The 16,464-nt window shown below is 39.6% G+C and overlaps 1 protein-coding gene across 2 annotated transcripts in view; it reads right to left on the bottom strand.

Annotated features, from left to right (window-relative positions):
- The window catches only part of PLCD1 (phospholipase C delta 1), a 381,478-nt gene that overhangs the window by 63,776 nt on the left and 301,238 nt on the right, over positions 1–16,464 (bottom strand). For both annotated transcript variants that reach the window (XM_053713769.1, XM_053713768.1), the window contains exon 9: positions 1,330–1,500. In XM_053713769.1, coding sequence (XP_053569744.1) covers positions 1,330–1,500 — 171 coding nt within the window. The remainder of the gene's footprint in view (positions 1–1,329; positions 1,501–16,464) is intronic.

Here is a 16,464-nt window from a genome sequence, read left to right as displayed (position 1 = left end):
TCTGTAGAAATAACATGACTCAACTTCACAGCAAAATTGTTCTAAAATAAACATACAAAATTGAGAAATAAAGGGGCATGAACCCAATTTTTTTCTTTAATGATTCAGACAGAGCATACAATTTTACACAACTTTCCAGTTTACTTCTATTATCAAAATGTGTTCATTCTCTTGGTATCTTTTGTTGAAGGAGAAGCAATCCAATACTGGGAGCTAGCTGAACATGGGCCCCATGTACTTAACGCTGTATGGACAAATTGAGAACCTGTCTGCACGTCTTTGCAGCATACAGGCAACACACCCTGTGAGAGAGAAGGGCCTGTCAATCAACCCAAGCAAGCATGTTCGGGGTGATTTCGCTTCCACCAACTCTGAGGTGGCGTAGATTGTAAGAAGCAGTGGTCTGTCTAATCAGTCATTTTCTGATATAACTGGAAAAATTATCGGAAAAGTTATTCTAAAAATGAAATCTTTGTGTACAAAACCATTTTAGATAGAGGTTTACTGACTAGTGACTTACATTGGGATTAAAATTGATTTTATTTAAATCAAATCCACCCTGAAACCTAATATTCACACATTTACATTTATGTATTCTGCTTTTCTTAACAAATATAACTATGATTAACCAAATGCCTTAGGCTTAAGCAGATTGTAGCAACAGAGTAAAGAAAATTGTTTGTGACGGAGATTTAATCTCCTGCAATGTAAAGGTTGTTTCACTGTAAGAGCAATTAAAATTGTGGAACTCATTACCTAAGGTATAGTAATAAAAAGCGGTTTAGATACATTTCTGTCTAGAAACAGAATAATTGTCCTATAATTTAAAGTCTCTACTCCTTACATTGAGGTCTAAAGTGTGTCTTCGGTAGAGAAGGAGGTACAGAGTAACCAATTTGTTTTATTTGACTTTAAAAAGAAGATTAAATATTCAGTATTTTTAACAACCATGTGATATCTAGAGGACCATGCTACCTCTATTTTAGAAGAGGAGACTTAATTTTAAGCAAATTAATATGTGAATTTCATTTTAGATGATATTTAGGGCAAAATGTATCAAGCCCCGAAAAAATGCGCCTAAAAAGTAGCGATTACAATTTCACAAGAATAAATCCATCTCTGAAAAGAGACAAATGCTGTGAGCCGCATTTGGAGGCATCCGAAACCTCTGAATGCACACGTCTAATTTTGATAATAGCACTTATTACATTTATATTTATAACCACAGCAATGCTCTTCCGATAATAAAGCTACCTATTTTCTCCAGTACCATGAGCCTTTATGAGATATATGACGCTCTGTATGAGCAGGACCTCTGTGAAGTATTACCTTTTTCTTATCCTGCACTTTAGATTTTACAGTTTCATCATCCATATCTGCAGCTTCGTCTTCATCTGATACTTCTGCAGCCTCTGAGTTCGTTTCGCTCTCCGACCTCCTTATACTGTCCTCTAGTCGGTTCAGTTTTTTACCTTTCACCAAAACTTTACCTTTTAGTTCCTAATGTCAGGGGGAAAAACAATATGCATCACATATAGCAAGAGAAAATACAGGGGAACACTTTATTTTGGGGGGTTTCATCTCTATTAACTCAAACGACTGAACACATGATCTATCCTTCTGAAACTCATAAGCAGTAAAACTGGAACAGACCATTGTAGCTATCACAGACACTTAGGTAGAGGCTATTTTAAAATGTATTACAGTTTACATAAAAAAATAAACAAAGTTGTTGCGTTTTTTTGAGCCTATGATTAAGCGCCACTAGGGGGCGGAAAACATAATTTATGTAAGAACTTACCTGATAAATTCATTTCTTTCATATTAGCAAGAGTCCATGAGCTAGTGACGTATGGGATATACATTCCTACCAGGAGGGGCAAAGTTTCCCAAACCTTAAAATGCCTATAAATACACCCCTCACCACACCCACAATTCAGTTTAACGAATAGCCAAGAAGTGGGGTGATAAGAAAAAAGTGCGAAAGCATATAAAATAAGGAATTGGAATAATTGTGCTTTATACAAAAAAATCATAACCACCACAAAAAAAGGGCGGGCCTCATGGACTCTTGCTAATATGAAAGAAATGAATTTATCAGGTAAGTTCTTACATAAATTATGTTTTCTTTCATGTAATTAGCAAGAGTCCATGAGCTAGTGACGTATGGGATAATGACTACCCAAGATGTGGATCTTTCCACACAAGAGTCACTAGAGAGGGAGGGATAAAATAAAGACAGCCAATTCCTGCTGAAAATAATCCACACCCAAAATAAAGTTTAATGAAAAACATAAGCCGAAGATTCAAACTGAAACCGCTGCCTGAAGTACTTTTCTACCAAAAACTGCTTCAGAAGAAGAAAATACAACAAAATGGTAGAATTTGGTAAAAGTATGCAAAGAGGACCAAGTTGCCGCTTTGCAAATCTGATCAACCGAAGCTTCATTCCTAAACGCCTAGGAAGTAGAAACTGACCTAGTAGAATGAGCTGTAATCCTATGAGGCGGAGTCTTACCCTACTCAACATAGGCAAGATGAATTAAAGATTTCAACCAAGATGCCAAAGAAATGGCAGAAGTTTTCTGGCCTTTCTAAAACCGGAAAAGATAACAAATAAACTAGAAGTCTTTCGGAAAGACTTAGTAGCTTCAACATAATATTTCAAAGCTCTAATAACATCCAAAGAATGCAACGATTTCTCCTTAGAATTCTTAGGATTAAGACATAATGAAGGAACCACAATGTCTCTACTAATGTTGTTGGAATTCACAACTTAGGTAAAAATTCAAAAGAAGTTCGCAACACCGCCTTATCCTGATGAAAAATCAGAAAAGGAGACTCACAAGAAAGAGCAGATAATTCAGAAACTCTTCTGGCAGAAGAGATGGCCAAAAGGAACAAAACTTTCCAAGAAAGTAATTTAATATCCAATGAATGCATAGGTTCAAATGGAGGAGCTTGAAGAGCCCCCAGAACCAAATTCAAACTCCAAGGAGGAGAAATTGACTTAATGACAGGCTTTATACGAACCAAAGCTTGTACAAAACAATGAATATCAGGAAGAATAGCAATCTTTCTGTGAAAAAGAACAGAAAGAGCAGAGATTTGACCTTTCAAGGAACTTGCGGACAAACCCTTATCTAAACCATCCTGAAGAAACTGTAATATTCTCGGTATTCTAAAAGAATGCCAAGAAAAATGATGAGAAAGACACCAAGAAATATAAGTCTTCCAGACTCTATAATATATCTCTCTGGATACAGATTTACGAGCCTGTAACATAGTATTAATCACAGAGTCAGAGAAACCTCTTTGACCAAGAATCAAGCGTTCAATCTCCATACCTTTAAATTTAAGGATTTCAGATCCTGATGGAAAAAAGGACCTTGAGACAAAAGGTCTGGTCTTAACGGAAGAGTCCACGGTTGGCAAGAGGCCATCCGGACAAGATCCGCATACCAAAACCTGTGAGGCCATGCCGGAGCTACCAGCAGAACAAACGACCATTCCTTCAGAATCTTGGAGATTACTCTTGGAAGAAGAACTAGAGGCGGAAAGATATAGGCAGGATGATACTTCCAAGGAAGTGATAATGCATCCACTGCCTCCGCCTGAGGATCCCGGGATCTGGACAGATACCTGGGGAGTTTCTTGTTTAGATGAGAAGCCATCAGATCTATTTCTGGAAGTTCCCATATTTGAACAATCTGAAGAAATACCTCTGGGTGAAGAGACCATTCGCCCGGATGCAACGTTTGGCGACTGAGATAATCCGCTTTCCAATTGTCCATACCTGGGATATGAACCGCAGAGATTAGACAGGAGCTGGATTCCGCCCAAACCAAAATTCGAGATACTTCTTTCATAGCCAGAGGACTGTGAGTCCCTCCTTGATGATTGATGTATGCCACAGTTGTGACATTGTCTATCTGAAAACAAATGAACAACTCTCTCTTCAGAAGAGGCCAAGACTGAAGAGCTCTGAAAATTGCACGGAGTTCCAAAATATTGATCGGAAATCTCACCTCCTGAGATTCCCAAACCCCTTGTGCCGTCAGATACCCCCACACAGCTCCCCAACCTGTAAGACTTGCATCTGTTGAGATTATAGTCCAGGTCGGAAGAACAAAGAAGCCCCCTGAACTAAACGATGGTGATCTGTCCACCATGTCAGAGAGTGTTGTAAAATCGGTTTAAAGATATTAATTGAGATATCTTTGAGTAATCCCTGCACCATTGGTTCAGCATACCAAAGGGAATGAATGTGACTGAAGGTTTTGACAAGCTGATATCAATGTTAAACTTCTCTTGTCTGACAAGGACAGAGTCATAGACACTGAATTTATCTAGAAACCTAAAAAGGTTACCCTTGTCTGAGGAATCAATGAACTGATTGGTAAATTGATCCTCCAACCATGAACTTGAAGAAACAACACAAGTCGATTCGTATGAGATTCTTCGAAAATGAGAAGACTGAGCAAGTACCAAGATATCATCCAAATAAGGAAATACCAAAACCCTATTCTCTGATTACAGAAAGAAGGGCACCGAGAACCTTTGAAAAAAATTCTTGGAACTGAGGCTAGGCCAAACGGTAGAGCCACAAAACTGGTAATGCTTGTCTAAAAAGAGAAACTCAGACACTAAAAGTGATCTGGATGAATCGGAATATGCAGATACACATCCTGTAAATCTATTGTAGACATATAATGCCCTTGCTAAACAAAAGGCAGGATAGTCCTACAGTAACCATCTTGAATGTTGGTATCCTAACATAACGATTCAATAATGATAGATCCGGAACTGGTCTGAAGGAATTGACCTTCTTTGGTACAATGAAGAGATAAAATAAAACCCCAGCCCCTTTTCCAGAACTGGAACTGGCATAAATACTCCAGCCAACTCTAGATCTGAAACACATTTCAGAAATGCTGAGCCTTTGCTGTGTTAACTGGGACACGGGAAAGAAAAGAATCTCTTAGCAGGAGGCCTTAACTTGAAGCCAATTCTGTACCTTTCTGAAACAATGTTTCTGAAACCAGAGATTAAGAACGGAATTGATCCAAATTTCTTTGAAGTAAACGTAATCTGCCCCATACCAGCTGAGCTGGAATAAGGGCCGCACCTTCATAGGTACTTAGGAGCTGGCTATAGGTTTCTATAAGGCTTGGATATATTCCAAACTGGAAATAGTTTCCAAACTGATACCGCTCCTGAGGATGAAGGATCAGGCTTTTGTTCCTTGTGAGGAAAGGAACGAAAATGATTATTTACCCTGGAAAGAAAGGGAAAGCAAAGTTGACTTAGAAGACATGTCAGCATTCCAAGTTTAATCCATAAAGCTTTTCTAGCTAAAATAGCTAGAGACATATACCTGACATCAACTCTAATGATATCAAAAGATGGTATCACCAATAAAATTATTAGCATGTTATAGAATAATAATAATGCTATAAAATTATGATCTGTTACTTGTTGCGCTAAAGCTTCTAACCAAAAAGTTGAAGCTGCAGCAACATCCGCTAAAAATATAGCAGGTCTAAGAAGATTACCTGAACATAAGTAAGCTTTTCTTAGAAAGGATTCAATTTTCCTATCTAAAGGATCCTTAAATGAAGTACTATCTGCCGTAGGAATAGTAGTACATTAGCAGGAGTAGAGACAGCCCCATAACCTTAGGGATTTTTGTCCCAAAAAACTCTAATCTGTCAGATGGCACAGGATATAATTTGCTTAAACGTCTAGAAGGAGTAAATAAATTACCCAAATTATTCCATTCCCTGGAAATTACTTCAGAAATAGCATCAGGGAGATAAAACACTTCTGGAATAACTACAGGAGATTTAAAAACCTTATTTAAACGTTTACATTTAGTATCAAGAGGACCAGAATCCTCTATTTCTAATGCAAATAACACTTCTTTAAGTAAAGAACGAATAAATTCCATCTTGAACAAATACAAAGATTTATCAGCATCAACCTCTGAGACAGAAACCTCTGAACCAGAAGAACCATTATCAGTATCAGAAAGATGATGTTCATTTAAAAATTCATCTGAAAAAAGAGAAGTTTTAAAAGACTTTTATGTATACTAGAAGGAGAAATAACAGACATAGCCTTCTAAATGGATTTAAAAAATAAAATCTCTTATGTTATCAGGAACACTCTGAAAATTAGATGTTGACGGAACAGCAACAGGTAATGTAACAGTACTAAAGGAAATTTTATCTGCATTAATAAGTTTGACATGACATGCAATACAAATAACAGCTGGAGAAACAGATACCAAAAGTTTATCGCAGATACACTTAGCTTGGTAGCTCCAGCACTGTGCAGTGATTTTCCTGAAGTATCTTCTGACTCAGTTGCAACGTGGAACATCTTGCAATATGTAAAAGAAAAAAACAACATATAAAGCAAAATTGATCAAATTCCTTAAATGACAGTTTCAGGAATGGGAAAAAAATGCCAAAGAACAAGCTTCTAGCAACCAGAAGCAATAAAAAATGAGACTTAAATAATGTGGAGACAAAAGTGACGCCCATATTTTTTCACGCCAAATAAGACGCCCACATTATTTGGCGCCTAAATGCTTTTTGGCGCCAAAAATGACGCCACATCCGGAACGCCGACATTTTTGGCGCAAAATAACGTCAAAGAATGACGCAACTTCCGGCGACACGTATGACGCCGGAAACGGAAATAGAATTTTTGCGCCAAAAAAGTCCGCGCCAAGAATGACGCAATAAAATGAAGCATTTTCAGCCCCCGCGAGCCTAACAGCCCACAGGGAAAAAGTCAAATTTTAAGGTAAAAAATGTTAAATTAAAATGCATTATCCCAAATATGAAACTGACTGTCTGAAAAATAAGGAAAGTTGAACATTCTGAGTCAAGGCAAATAAATGTTTGAATACATATATTTAGAACTTTATAAACAAAGTGCCCAACCATAGCTAGGAGTGTCACAGAAAATAAGACTTACTTACCCCAGGACACTCATCTACATATAGTAGATAGCCAAACCAGTACTGAAACGAGAATCAGCAGAGGTAATGGTATATATAAGAGTATATCGTCGATCTGAAAAGGGAGGTAAGAGATGAATCTCTAAGACCGATAACAGAGAACCTATGAAATAGACCCCTTAGAAGGAGATCACTGCATTCAAATAGGCAATACTCTCCTCACATCCCTCTGACATTCACTGCACGCTGAGAGGAAAACCGGGCTCCAACTTGCTGCGGAGCGCATATCAACGTAGAATCTAGCACAAACTTACTTCACCACCTCCATCGGAGGCAAAGTTTGTAAAAACTGAATTGTGGGTGTGGTGAGGGGTGTATTTATAGGCATTTTAAGGTTTGGGAAACTTTGCCCCTCCTGGTAGGAATGTATATCCCATACGTCACTAGCTCATGGACTCTTGCTAATTACATGAAAGAAAACATGTCAGGCCGTTTGTCCTTCTTGTTTGTGTGTCTGCCATTCGTACCCACACATGTAGTGCCTGCACTTCCTTTGTTCTGAGTTGTGTTTTTTTTGTTTTTGAGACTTGCCACTGTCCACCATATAGTTATGAGATCATAAGCCAGTGAGCTAACCATTCCACAAACTACTTGTGCACAAACAGGTGCTTCCTGTTAGCTTAACAATTAACATACACAGCTTCCACTTAAAGGGACATTAAACACTAATTAAATGATAGCCATAATGACGTATTCAAAACAAATAGTAGCCTAAGAATAATACGCAGATTTATTTATTAAAGTAATATTAGCTGTTTAAATATTGAAAAACTTAAGTGCAACGTTTTAGTGTCTATAAAGCAATAGGCGCTGCCATGTTGTAACCAAAGGATAATTATAAATGTGTGCAGTCAATAACTTTGTGCAATATAGCAGTGCTCTAGTGCTAGGGTGACCATATTGCCGCTTTAAAAAGGGACACATATGTCAGGGCTCTTTTCAGGGCTGTTAAAAGAAATGTTTTGCATAAGAACCCTGACATGTATTTTTCATATGTGTCCCTTTTTAAAGCGGCAATATGGTCAGCCTATCTAGTGCCAAACTTTTTCACTACTGAGGCTCTAACTCTATGTATTTAACTCTTCGTTCAGTACTGATCAGGAATTACAAAAACCAAAAAGTACTGCTAAACCCAATCACATGATTTAGCTGTGCAACTAGAGCTGTTAACTGGGTCAGAACCAACAGTGCTCATACTAACGAGCGGTTCTTTAACTATGTGGGGATTAAACAGATAGCATTACTGGGTTACTAGTCTTAAAGGGACATTGTACACTAGATTTTTTCTTTCCATAAATGTTTTGTAGATAATCCATTTATATAGCCCATCTGGGAGTGTTTTTGTTACAAAAGTTTTGCCTATTTTTAAATAACAGACTGATTTTCAGACTTCTAACCAAGCCCCAATGTTTTAGATGTATACTGATGTCTACAGACTCCTGCTTGTCTAATTGGTCTTTTCATATGCAATAGAGAGGGGGGAGTGTCTGCTCTTAAAGTTTTCTCAGCCCATTTCATTGGGTGTTCCAGCTTCTAAGTAAGTTTTTAAAAGTTTTTTTACTGGATTTTTAGATCAGTATTTGTGCATATTATTCTTTATAGTAGTGTCTATTACATAAAGTTATATGAAAATTGGTGTATACTGTCCCTTTAAAATGACATGCTCTAATGAATTAGTCACAGGAAAAGGGGAACATAAATAATGAAAGAAGATTTCAAAGTCTTTTTGCTACATATAATTAAATATCTTATATAGCAATATTAAAGTGTTTTAGGTCTCTTTGACCTATGTAACAAAATTGGCATGTTTACATTTTGCTTGTTCACAGCAGTTTTATTTTATGTCCCTATAAAGATGTAATCCGGGGGGGCCTGTCCGGGTGGCGGCCATTACAGGTCGCAATATTAGAAGCTCCCAGGGAGTAAGTGATAATCAGCCGATTATCTCTCAATCATTACATGATCCCTCTTTGGAACCACAAAATTTAGCAACTCCTTGATCTACTGATTCGAATGAACCCAAGTTTGCTATTTTAGTGACATCTGGCATCTGATCCGTACCGATGAGGGTTTAGGCGGCAGCCTGCTTACAAGTCCTCGGCACCCCCCTCCCCCTGTCTATCAGGGTAAAGCAGTTACTAGCCTGTTATTGTTTCACCTACACGCAATAGCTCTCGGTATAAATATGGCATTGAACGAGGGGGGTCTTTTCAGCTATACACGCAGCCTTGCAGAGATTTGGGATACAGATGTCACTAAAGTTTGCAAGCCGTTCAGCTGTCATAGGGACTAATATAACACATCTGGAAGCCCCTAACACCAAATTGCAACTCTATCTACAAGCGGGACAGATCATGGCAACTAAGGCAGACCTTAACACTAAACTAACCAGTGCTGCTGGAGAACCCACTCGATCACACTACGTTCCTGTGTATCCGGACGGACCCTTGGAGCAGAAACGCAGACAGCAGATTGCTCAGAGGGGGAACTCCAAAAGAGACGGCTGAATGAGCTCATTACCCGAGATCTGGCGCAGAGAGAAGCCATTGCAGCCAGAACATACCCATGTGATTTGCGGTCTTACATGTAAGCCATTGAGTGTCTCAATATCCTCACCAGACGAAGGCTCTACACAGAAGCGGATAGTCACTGTGAGTTCAGGTATTGTCAGAACATTGGTGGCACTAACCACGCATATAAAAGTACTTGTAACTAACTTGAAGCAGTGGGACTCTGAACAGTACTGCGGTCACCACTTAGACCGGTAAATCTCACCGCATGGAAATGCCCACCACTTAGGGGAACATCTCTATTCAGACAATTGAGCCAAAACCGGAGTAGGCTGAAAGATTATGTCTAGCAGTGAAGGGAAGAGCTTTGGGCCACGTTTTATGTCTTGCATTATGCCTTAAGCTCTTATCTGATCCATGATTTTGTAGCCCTTAATGAGAGCTGAATAGTTTGATAGTGGGTCCCCTACTACTACTGTACACAGCATATACTCATAATCTGCCCATTGTTTAATATTATTAATGTTCTATGCCAAATTGTTGATATATACAGGTATGTCTGCACACATGAGATTTCATGCCTTCATATGTTGGAGCAGAAAGATATTCATGGACATTTGGGACATGTCTCCTACATAAATGCTGCACCAGCATATGCTCCATAATTGATATGGTTTGATGAGAGTTGGAGATATGCTGAACTTGTTACACTTTATAAGTTCCACCTAGGTGACATTAGATGCTAGTCTGCTCTTGGTGTTAAAAACAGATACCATTATTTTAATATATTATAAGGTGCTGAACCAGCAATTACTTCATACATTACATGAACTTCTAATCATCTTAACCTTAAACCTTCTTAACACCATATTCCATAACAGACACACTTATAATCTCAACATATGCTCAAAATTGGCAATTCTTAAAGGGACACTGAACCCAACTTTCACGATTCAGATAGAGCATGCGATTTTAAGCAACTTTCTAATTTACTTCTATTATCAATTTTACTTCGTTCCCTTGCTATCTTTATTTGAAAAAGAAGGTATCTAAGTTAAGGAGCCAGCAAATTGTTGGTTTAGAACCATGGACAGCACTTGTTTATTGGTGCTGTCCAATCAGCAAGGACAGCCCAGGTGGTTCACCAAAAATGGGCCGGCATCTAAACTTACATTCTTGCTTTTCAAATAAACATACCAAGAGAATGAAGAAAATTTGATAATAGGAGTAAATTAGAAAGTTGCTTAAAATTGCATGCTCTATCTGAATCACAAAAGATTTTTTTTTGGTTCAGTGTCTCTTTAAATTCCTTTTGGTTGCTCCCTCAAAATAACAGCCTCCACTGTCGCACCATTCTCACTCTTAAAGCACATGACCTGTTGCTGATGGCTCTTTCACAGTTTACTCCAGAAATAGGAATTGGCTAAAAGTCCCTATCAAACTAGAGACTCATATATTTCTATATCTGTTTATTGATAAACCTGTACCAATTCTCAAGTAGCCTTGATCTTTTTATGTATCTACAGTACACTCTGTTTTATTTCTGTATATAAACCCCAGGGTCTGATGTTTGCTATAGAATTATATGGCTGTGATTGAGAATGCAGGAAGCGAAAGCCCACTATAACAGGCGACAGAGTCTTACCACTTAAAGGTGATCCAATGGTATACTCTAAACTAATAACCAATCTGTTTTATATAATTTAAAGTATTTATTTCACCACCTTATTAAGTTCATGATGCTAGTTCATTTTTATCATTGGTCCAAGAGTGACTGTCTCTATTAGTTGAGCTCCTCCCTCGTGCCCTATATCTTTATTGGGGTCCAAAAGCGGCCTCACGCAGCATGGGAGGTATGTTAATCCTACCAAAAATGAGATTTCATTGCACTAAGTTCATTTACTTATTCAATGGTTGTGACTTGAGATGACTAATAGATACGTGTTTAGAAATCTTATCATTGAAAAACATAAATTATGCTTATCTGATAATTTCCTTTCCATCTGTATGAGGAGAGTCCACGGCTTCATTCCTTACTTGTGGGAATACAGAACCTGGCCACCAGGAGGAGGCAAAGACACCCCAGCCAAAGGCTTAAATACCTCCCCCACTCCCCTCATCCCCCAGTCATTCTTTGCCTTTTGTCACAGGAGGTTGGCAGTGAAGTGTCGGAAGATTTCGGAGTAGTTCCTTATGGACTAGTTTTAAGTAGTCTTGTCAGTCCCTATACTGAGGGCACCCTACTCCCAAAAGCAGCTTTAGCTGAAGCCAAGAACATCAAATATGAAAACATTTAAAAATAAAAAATATGTAAGGAAGACCAGGCAGAATCCCTACAATTCTGATTGCTAAATGCCTCATTCTCAAACCCCAAGAGGGAGCCACAGCTCTAGATGAATGATCCTTAAGCCTCTGAGGAGGCTGAATCTGTAAGCAAAGTGAACAAGCTCCTCCACCAGAAAAAAACAAGGAAGTGGCCAAAGCTTCGGGCCCCTTACCTTCTCAGAAAAGACACAACAAGCAAGAAGTTTGACAAAAACTCCCTAGTAGCCTGAAGATAGAACTTCAAGGCCCGAACCACATCAAAGTAATGAAATAACCCCTCCTTCGAAGGAGGAGGATTAGGACACAAGGAAAGGAACCACATTCTCATGATAGATGATGTGATGTGAAACAACCATAGGAAGAAAACTAACCCAGAGAACAGCCCTAGCCATATGAAAACTAGGTAGGGGTCCTGACCTCCAAGACAGCCAACATATTATATATTATTATTTCAAACAGAAAGACTTAACAACAACTCCATGCATAAGCCCAAACTGAGCCATCTGCAAAACTATAGAACAAGAAGTAAATCCCAGAGAGGAGTACTGAATCTAAACACAGGCCTGAATTTATCAAAACCTGAGCAAAACTGACATCTGGAAGCCCGTAATCCTCCCGAGCAGTAAGATAGATAGGGCCTAAAACTATCCCCTAAGGGAGCTAAAGAGGGCCCTTTCCCCAGAACATCCTGGAGAAAAGAAAAGGATCCCAAAAAACACCCTGGCCTTATGCCAGGAGACTCCCCGCTCTACGTACCATAAGAAGTAGGTCCTGCACTCCTTATGATAGAAGAGACTATACCCTGTCCTATGAACTAAGCCGAGAGAATCAACTGTCCATCAGAAAAAAACCTCTCTTGGCTAAGGCTAAGCAAACAATTCTACGCAGTTAGCCTCAGAGAGTCCAGTATGTGAAGAAGACAAGGATCCTGCACCCTCAGGTTCCTGAACAAGGTCCATAGAGGCAAACCCCGAAACTGAGACCTAACTCTAAATGTAAACAAAGCAAACTGTCTCACTGATGTCTGCTCCTGCTAAGGTCGACCCTCCACCACAAAGAGCGATATGGCCAAAGAGAATAAGGTTAAAATAAACCCTTTAAGGAAAGCTAGAATTCTAGCCTATGCAGGCTGAAAATGCCAGAGCCCCCCTGGGAGCAATCCCACCTTCTGCTACAGAAGCGGAGGAACTAACCTGCTCCTTGAAAGTCTTAAAGAAGACTGCTCCAGCAGGAGTCAACTCCAAGCCTCATCTTGCTAGGCAGGGTAGCCATCCCTCAGGCCACTTAGTCCTGCTGAAGAGCACACTCATAGAGCGGGTCGGTAGCGATGAGCCGACGTGGGCTTCCGCCCACCACCAAACATGAGACCCCCCCGATAAGCAGGAGGAACTCTCCCTCTTCAAAAGAGGGTCTCCCCACTAAGAGGTCCCAAATGGAACGAACCCCGAAGACCAAATCCTCCAAGCAGAATGCTTTCTGAGGAACCAAAAAAGAATAAATCATGAGGAAACTCCCAACCCGCGGACCTCCCTAGGAAATTCTCCGAGCAGGTCCAAACCGTTCCAGGAGAACTAAGAGAAAATTTTCTCTGAACAAGGAGATCTGAATGGAACAATGGGAATTGATTTCCCCCACCGGTAATCCATGTAAGACTGTTTAATGCCGAAACACCAACATCATGTCAAACTAACGGCCTCGGCAGTGTCTATCACTCACTACCACCACGTCACAAAGACCAGAAGGGGGCTGGAAGACATAACCCAAATGGAAAGTTTGCAAGAACTCTGGATTAACAGAAAGCTGCCACAGCAGGATGCAGGATTCAATGCTAAGCCTTCAGCTAGCTACGCAGGGTACCCTGAACAAAACAGCATCCAGATCCACCCTGGTGTCGACATCAGCAACTCAGGTCTCGATCCAACTTAGAGGATCGAAAAGACACGAGAAAATCCCTAAAAATTTCTAGCAGGTGAATGTAAGGAACTCAGAAAAGCCGAGACCCGGGAACTAACGAAAAATCTGTAAGCAGGATACTGCCACCTGAAACCCCAGATCCAAAGAAGGATCAGAATTAGGTTTACTGAAAAATACGATTCCTAAGAACCGAATGAATGGAGAACCTTACGTTCTCCAGTGAAAGAAGAACTGATAAGCTCCGCATCTATTGTCATAGAATCCAAGTAGGATGGGAATACCCTATTAGGGCATGCACCTACAGCGGAAGAAATATCTCACAGTCAGAATTATACCGGGACAAAGTCTCCAAAGATCCCTAGTCTTCCCTGACCAGACAATAGTCCAGAAAAGAAACCTATTTCCGGTCTCTAGGACCCCTAGATCCATATGATCCAGTATCAAGCACCCATCCCAGGTAATACCTAAACAGGTCCAGCCTGTCAACTAAGATAGAAAGGCCTGTTGTACCTGAACCGGAATCTAGAAGAAAAAAACTCCTTTTCCTAAATAGAGCGAAGGAAACAGATCTAACTAGTATCCACAACAGGTTGTCATGAACCAAGCCTCCAGACGAAAAAGAAAAAGAAAAGGTCTGGGAGGCATTCTTCTAAGAAGGGCTGTGTGGGGATTTGAACCTGTGGCTCTGTGGTTGCTATTTCTGTTTGCTTACATGTTGAGCCACAGCCAGTTCTAGCAATAGCATGGATCTTAAAAGATCTGATAAATAACTATTTGCCTTACTTGTTATTACACCTGTGCAACACACAGGTGTTCTCAATTCTGGAATTAATCAGAACCAACCCTGTGCAAAACCTCCCTATTTAAGGATGGCTTTTAGTCTGCATTTTTGTCTTCACATTGGATCTGTTTTGTCAAGTCAGAACCTGTTTCCTGTATTTCTTTGGAGAAAGATTTCCTTTGCACCTGTTTACAAGGTATTACCAGGAGAAAGCCTTTACCTTTAAACCTGTTACCAATCTACAAGTTTGTTTCCTGCTTTATGCAATTCCTGCACTTGGCCATTGCCAGGAGAAAGATTACCTTTGCACCTGTTTACAAGGTATTACCACGAGAAAGCCTTTACCTTTAAACCTGTTACCAATCTACAAGTTTGTTTCCTGCTTTATGCAATTCCTGCACTTGGCCATTGCCAGGAGAAAGATTTCCTTTGCACCTGTTTACAAGGTATTACCAGGAGAAAGCCTTTACCCTTAAACCTGTTACCAATCTTCAAGTTTGTTTCCTGCCTTGTGCATTTCCTGCACTCAGCAATTACAAGGAGAGAGACTTTACCTTTAAACCTGTTACCAGTTTGCAAGTTGTTTCCTGCATTGTGCAATTCCTGCACTCAGCAATTACAAGGAGAGAGACTTTACCTTTAAACCTGTTACCAGTTTGCAAGTTGTTTCCTGCATTGTGCAATTCCTGCACTCAGCAATTACAAGGAGAGAGACTTTACCTTTAAACCTGTTACCAGTTTGCAAGTTGTTTCCTGCCTTGTGCAAATCTTACATTTCAGTTATTACCAAGAGAAAGACTTTCCTTTTTGAATCTGCATCTCTGCTTACTTTGTTTGTTTATTTTCACTCCTGCTGTATGTGATCTTAACATACCTGAGTAGCATATTTAAATATTCTGCAAGTATTTGCTTAAACAAAGTATATTGTTGTTTAAATAAATTTGTTTTCATTTTTCAATCAGTATGGCTTCTACTAATCTTCCTTTAAAGCAACTGTTCCAGACAATGAGGCTCTCACATGATATCCTGAGACAGAACATGACACAGGTCTTGCTTGTCATCTAGGATATGACTTATCTTCCAGAACACTCCCGTGCCAAAAAGGAAAGCTTCTTAAGTTCCAGCAAAGCTAGAACAACTGAGACATCAAATTAATTAAGCTCCAAGGCTTAAAATGTCCTCTAAAATATCGGGGGAACTATCGCCCAGAGCAGAAAACTATAGGTTTCCACCGGAAGACTCCAACCTCTCAACCATCAAAGTCGATAGGGACAAAATCCCATGCGACGAAATGCCTTTCTAAGAAGAGTTTCTAAAACAATCCAGAGTGTAAAAGAAACGATACGGTATGGAACCGAAACAAAAAAAAGGCTGAAAAGGGAGTGTGAAAACCAAAAAACATAATTTATGCTTACCTGATAAATTCCTTTCTTCTGTAGTGTGATCAGTCCACGGGTCATCATTACTTCTGGGATATTACTCCTCCCCAACAGGAAGTGCAAGAGGATTCACCCAGCAGAGCTGCATATAGCTCCTCCCCTCTACGTCACTCCCAGTCATTCGACCAAGGACCAACGAGAAAGGAAAAGTCAAGGGTGAAGTGGTGACTGGAGTATAAATCAAAAAATATTTACCTGCCTTAAAAACAGGGCGGGCCGTGGACTGATCACACTACAGAAGAAAGGAATTTATCAGGTAAGCATAAATTATGTTTTCTTCTGTTAAGTGTGATCAGTCCACGGGTCATCATTACTTCTGGGATACCAATACCAAAGCAAAAGTACACGGATGACGGGAGGGATAGGCAGGCTCTTTATACAGAAGGAACCACTGCCTGAAGAACCTTTCTCCCAAAAATAGCCTCCGATGAAGCAAAAGTGTCAAATTTGTAAAATTTGGAAAAA

The sequence above is a fragment of the Bombina bombina genome, chromosome 5, assembly GCF_027579735.1.
Source record: "Bombina bombina isolate aBomBom1 chromosome 5, aBomBom1.pri, whole genome shotgun sequence".
NCBI classification, from domain to species: domain Eukaryota; kingdom Metazoa; phylum Chordata; class Amphibia; order Anura; family Bombinatoridae; genus Bombina; species Bombina bombina.
This window is presented reverse-complemented; position numbering and strand designations above follow the sequence as displayed.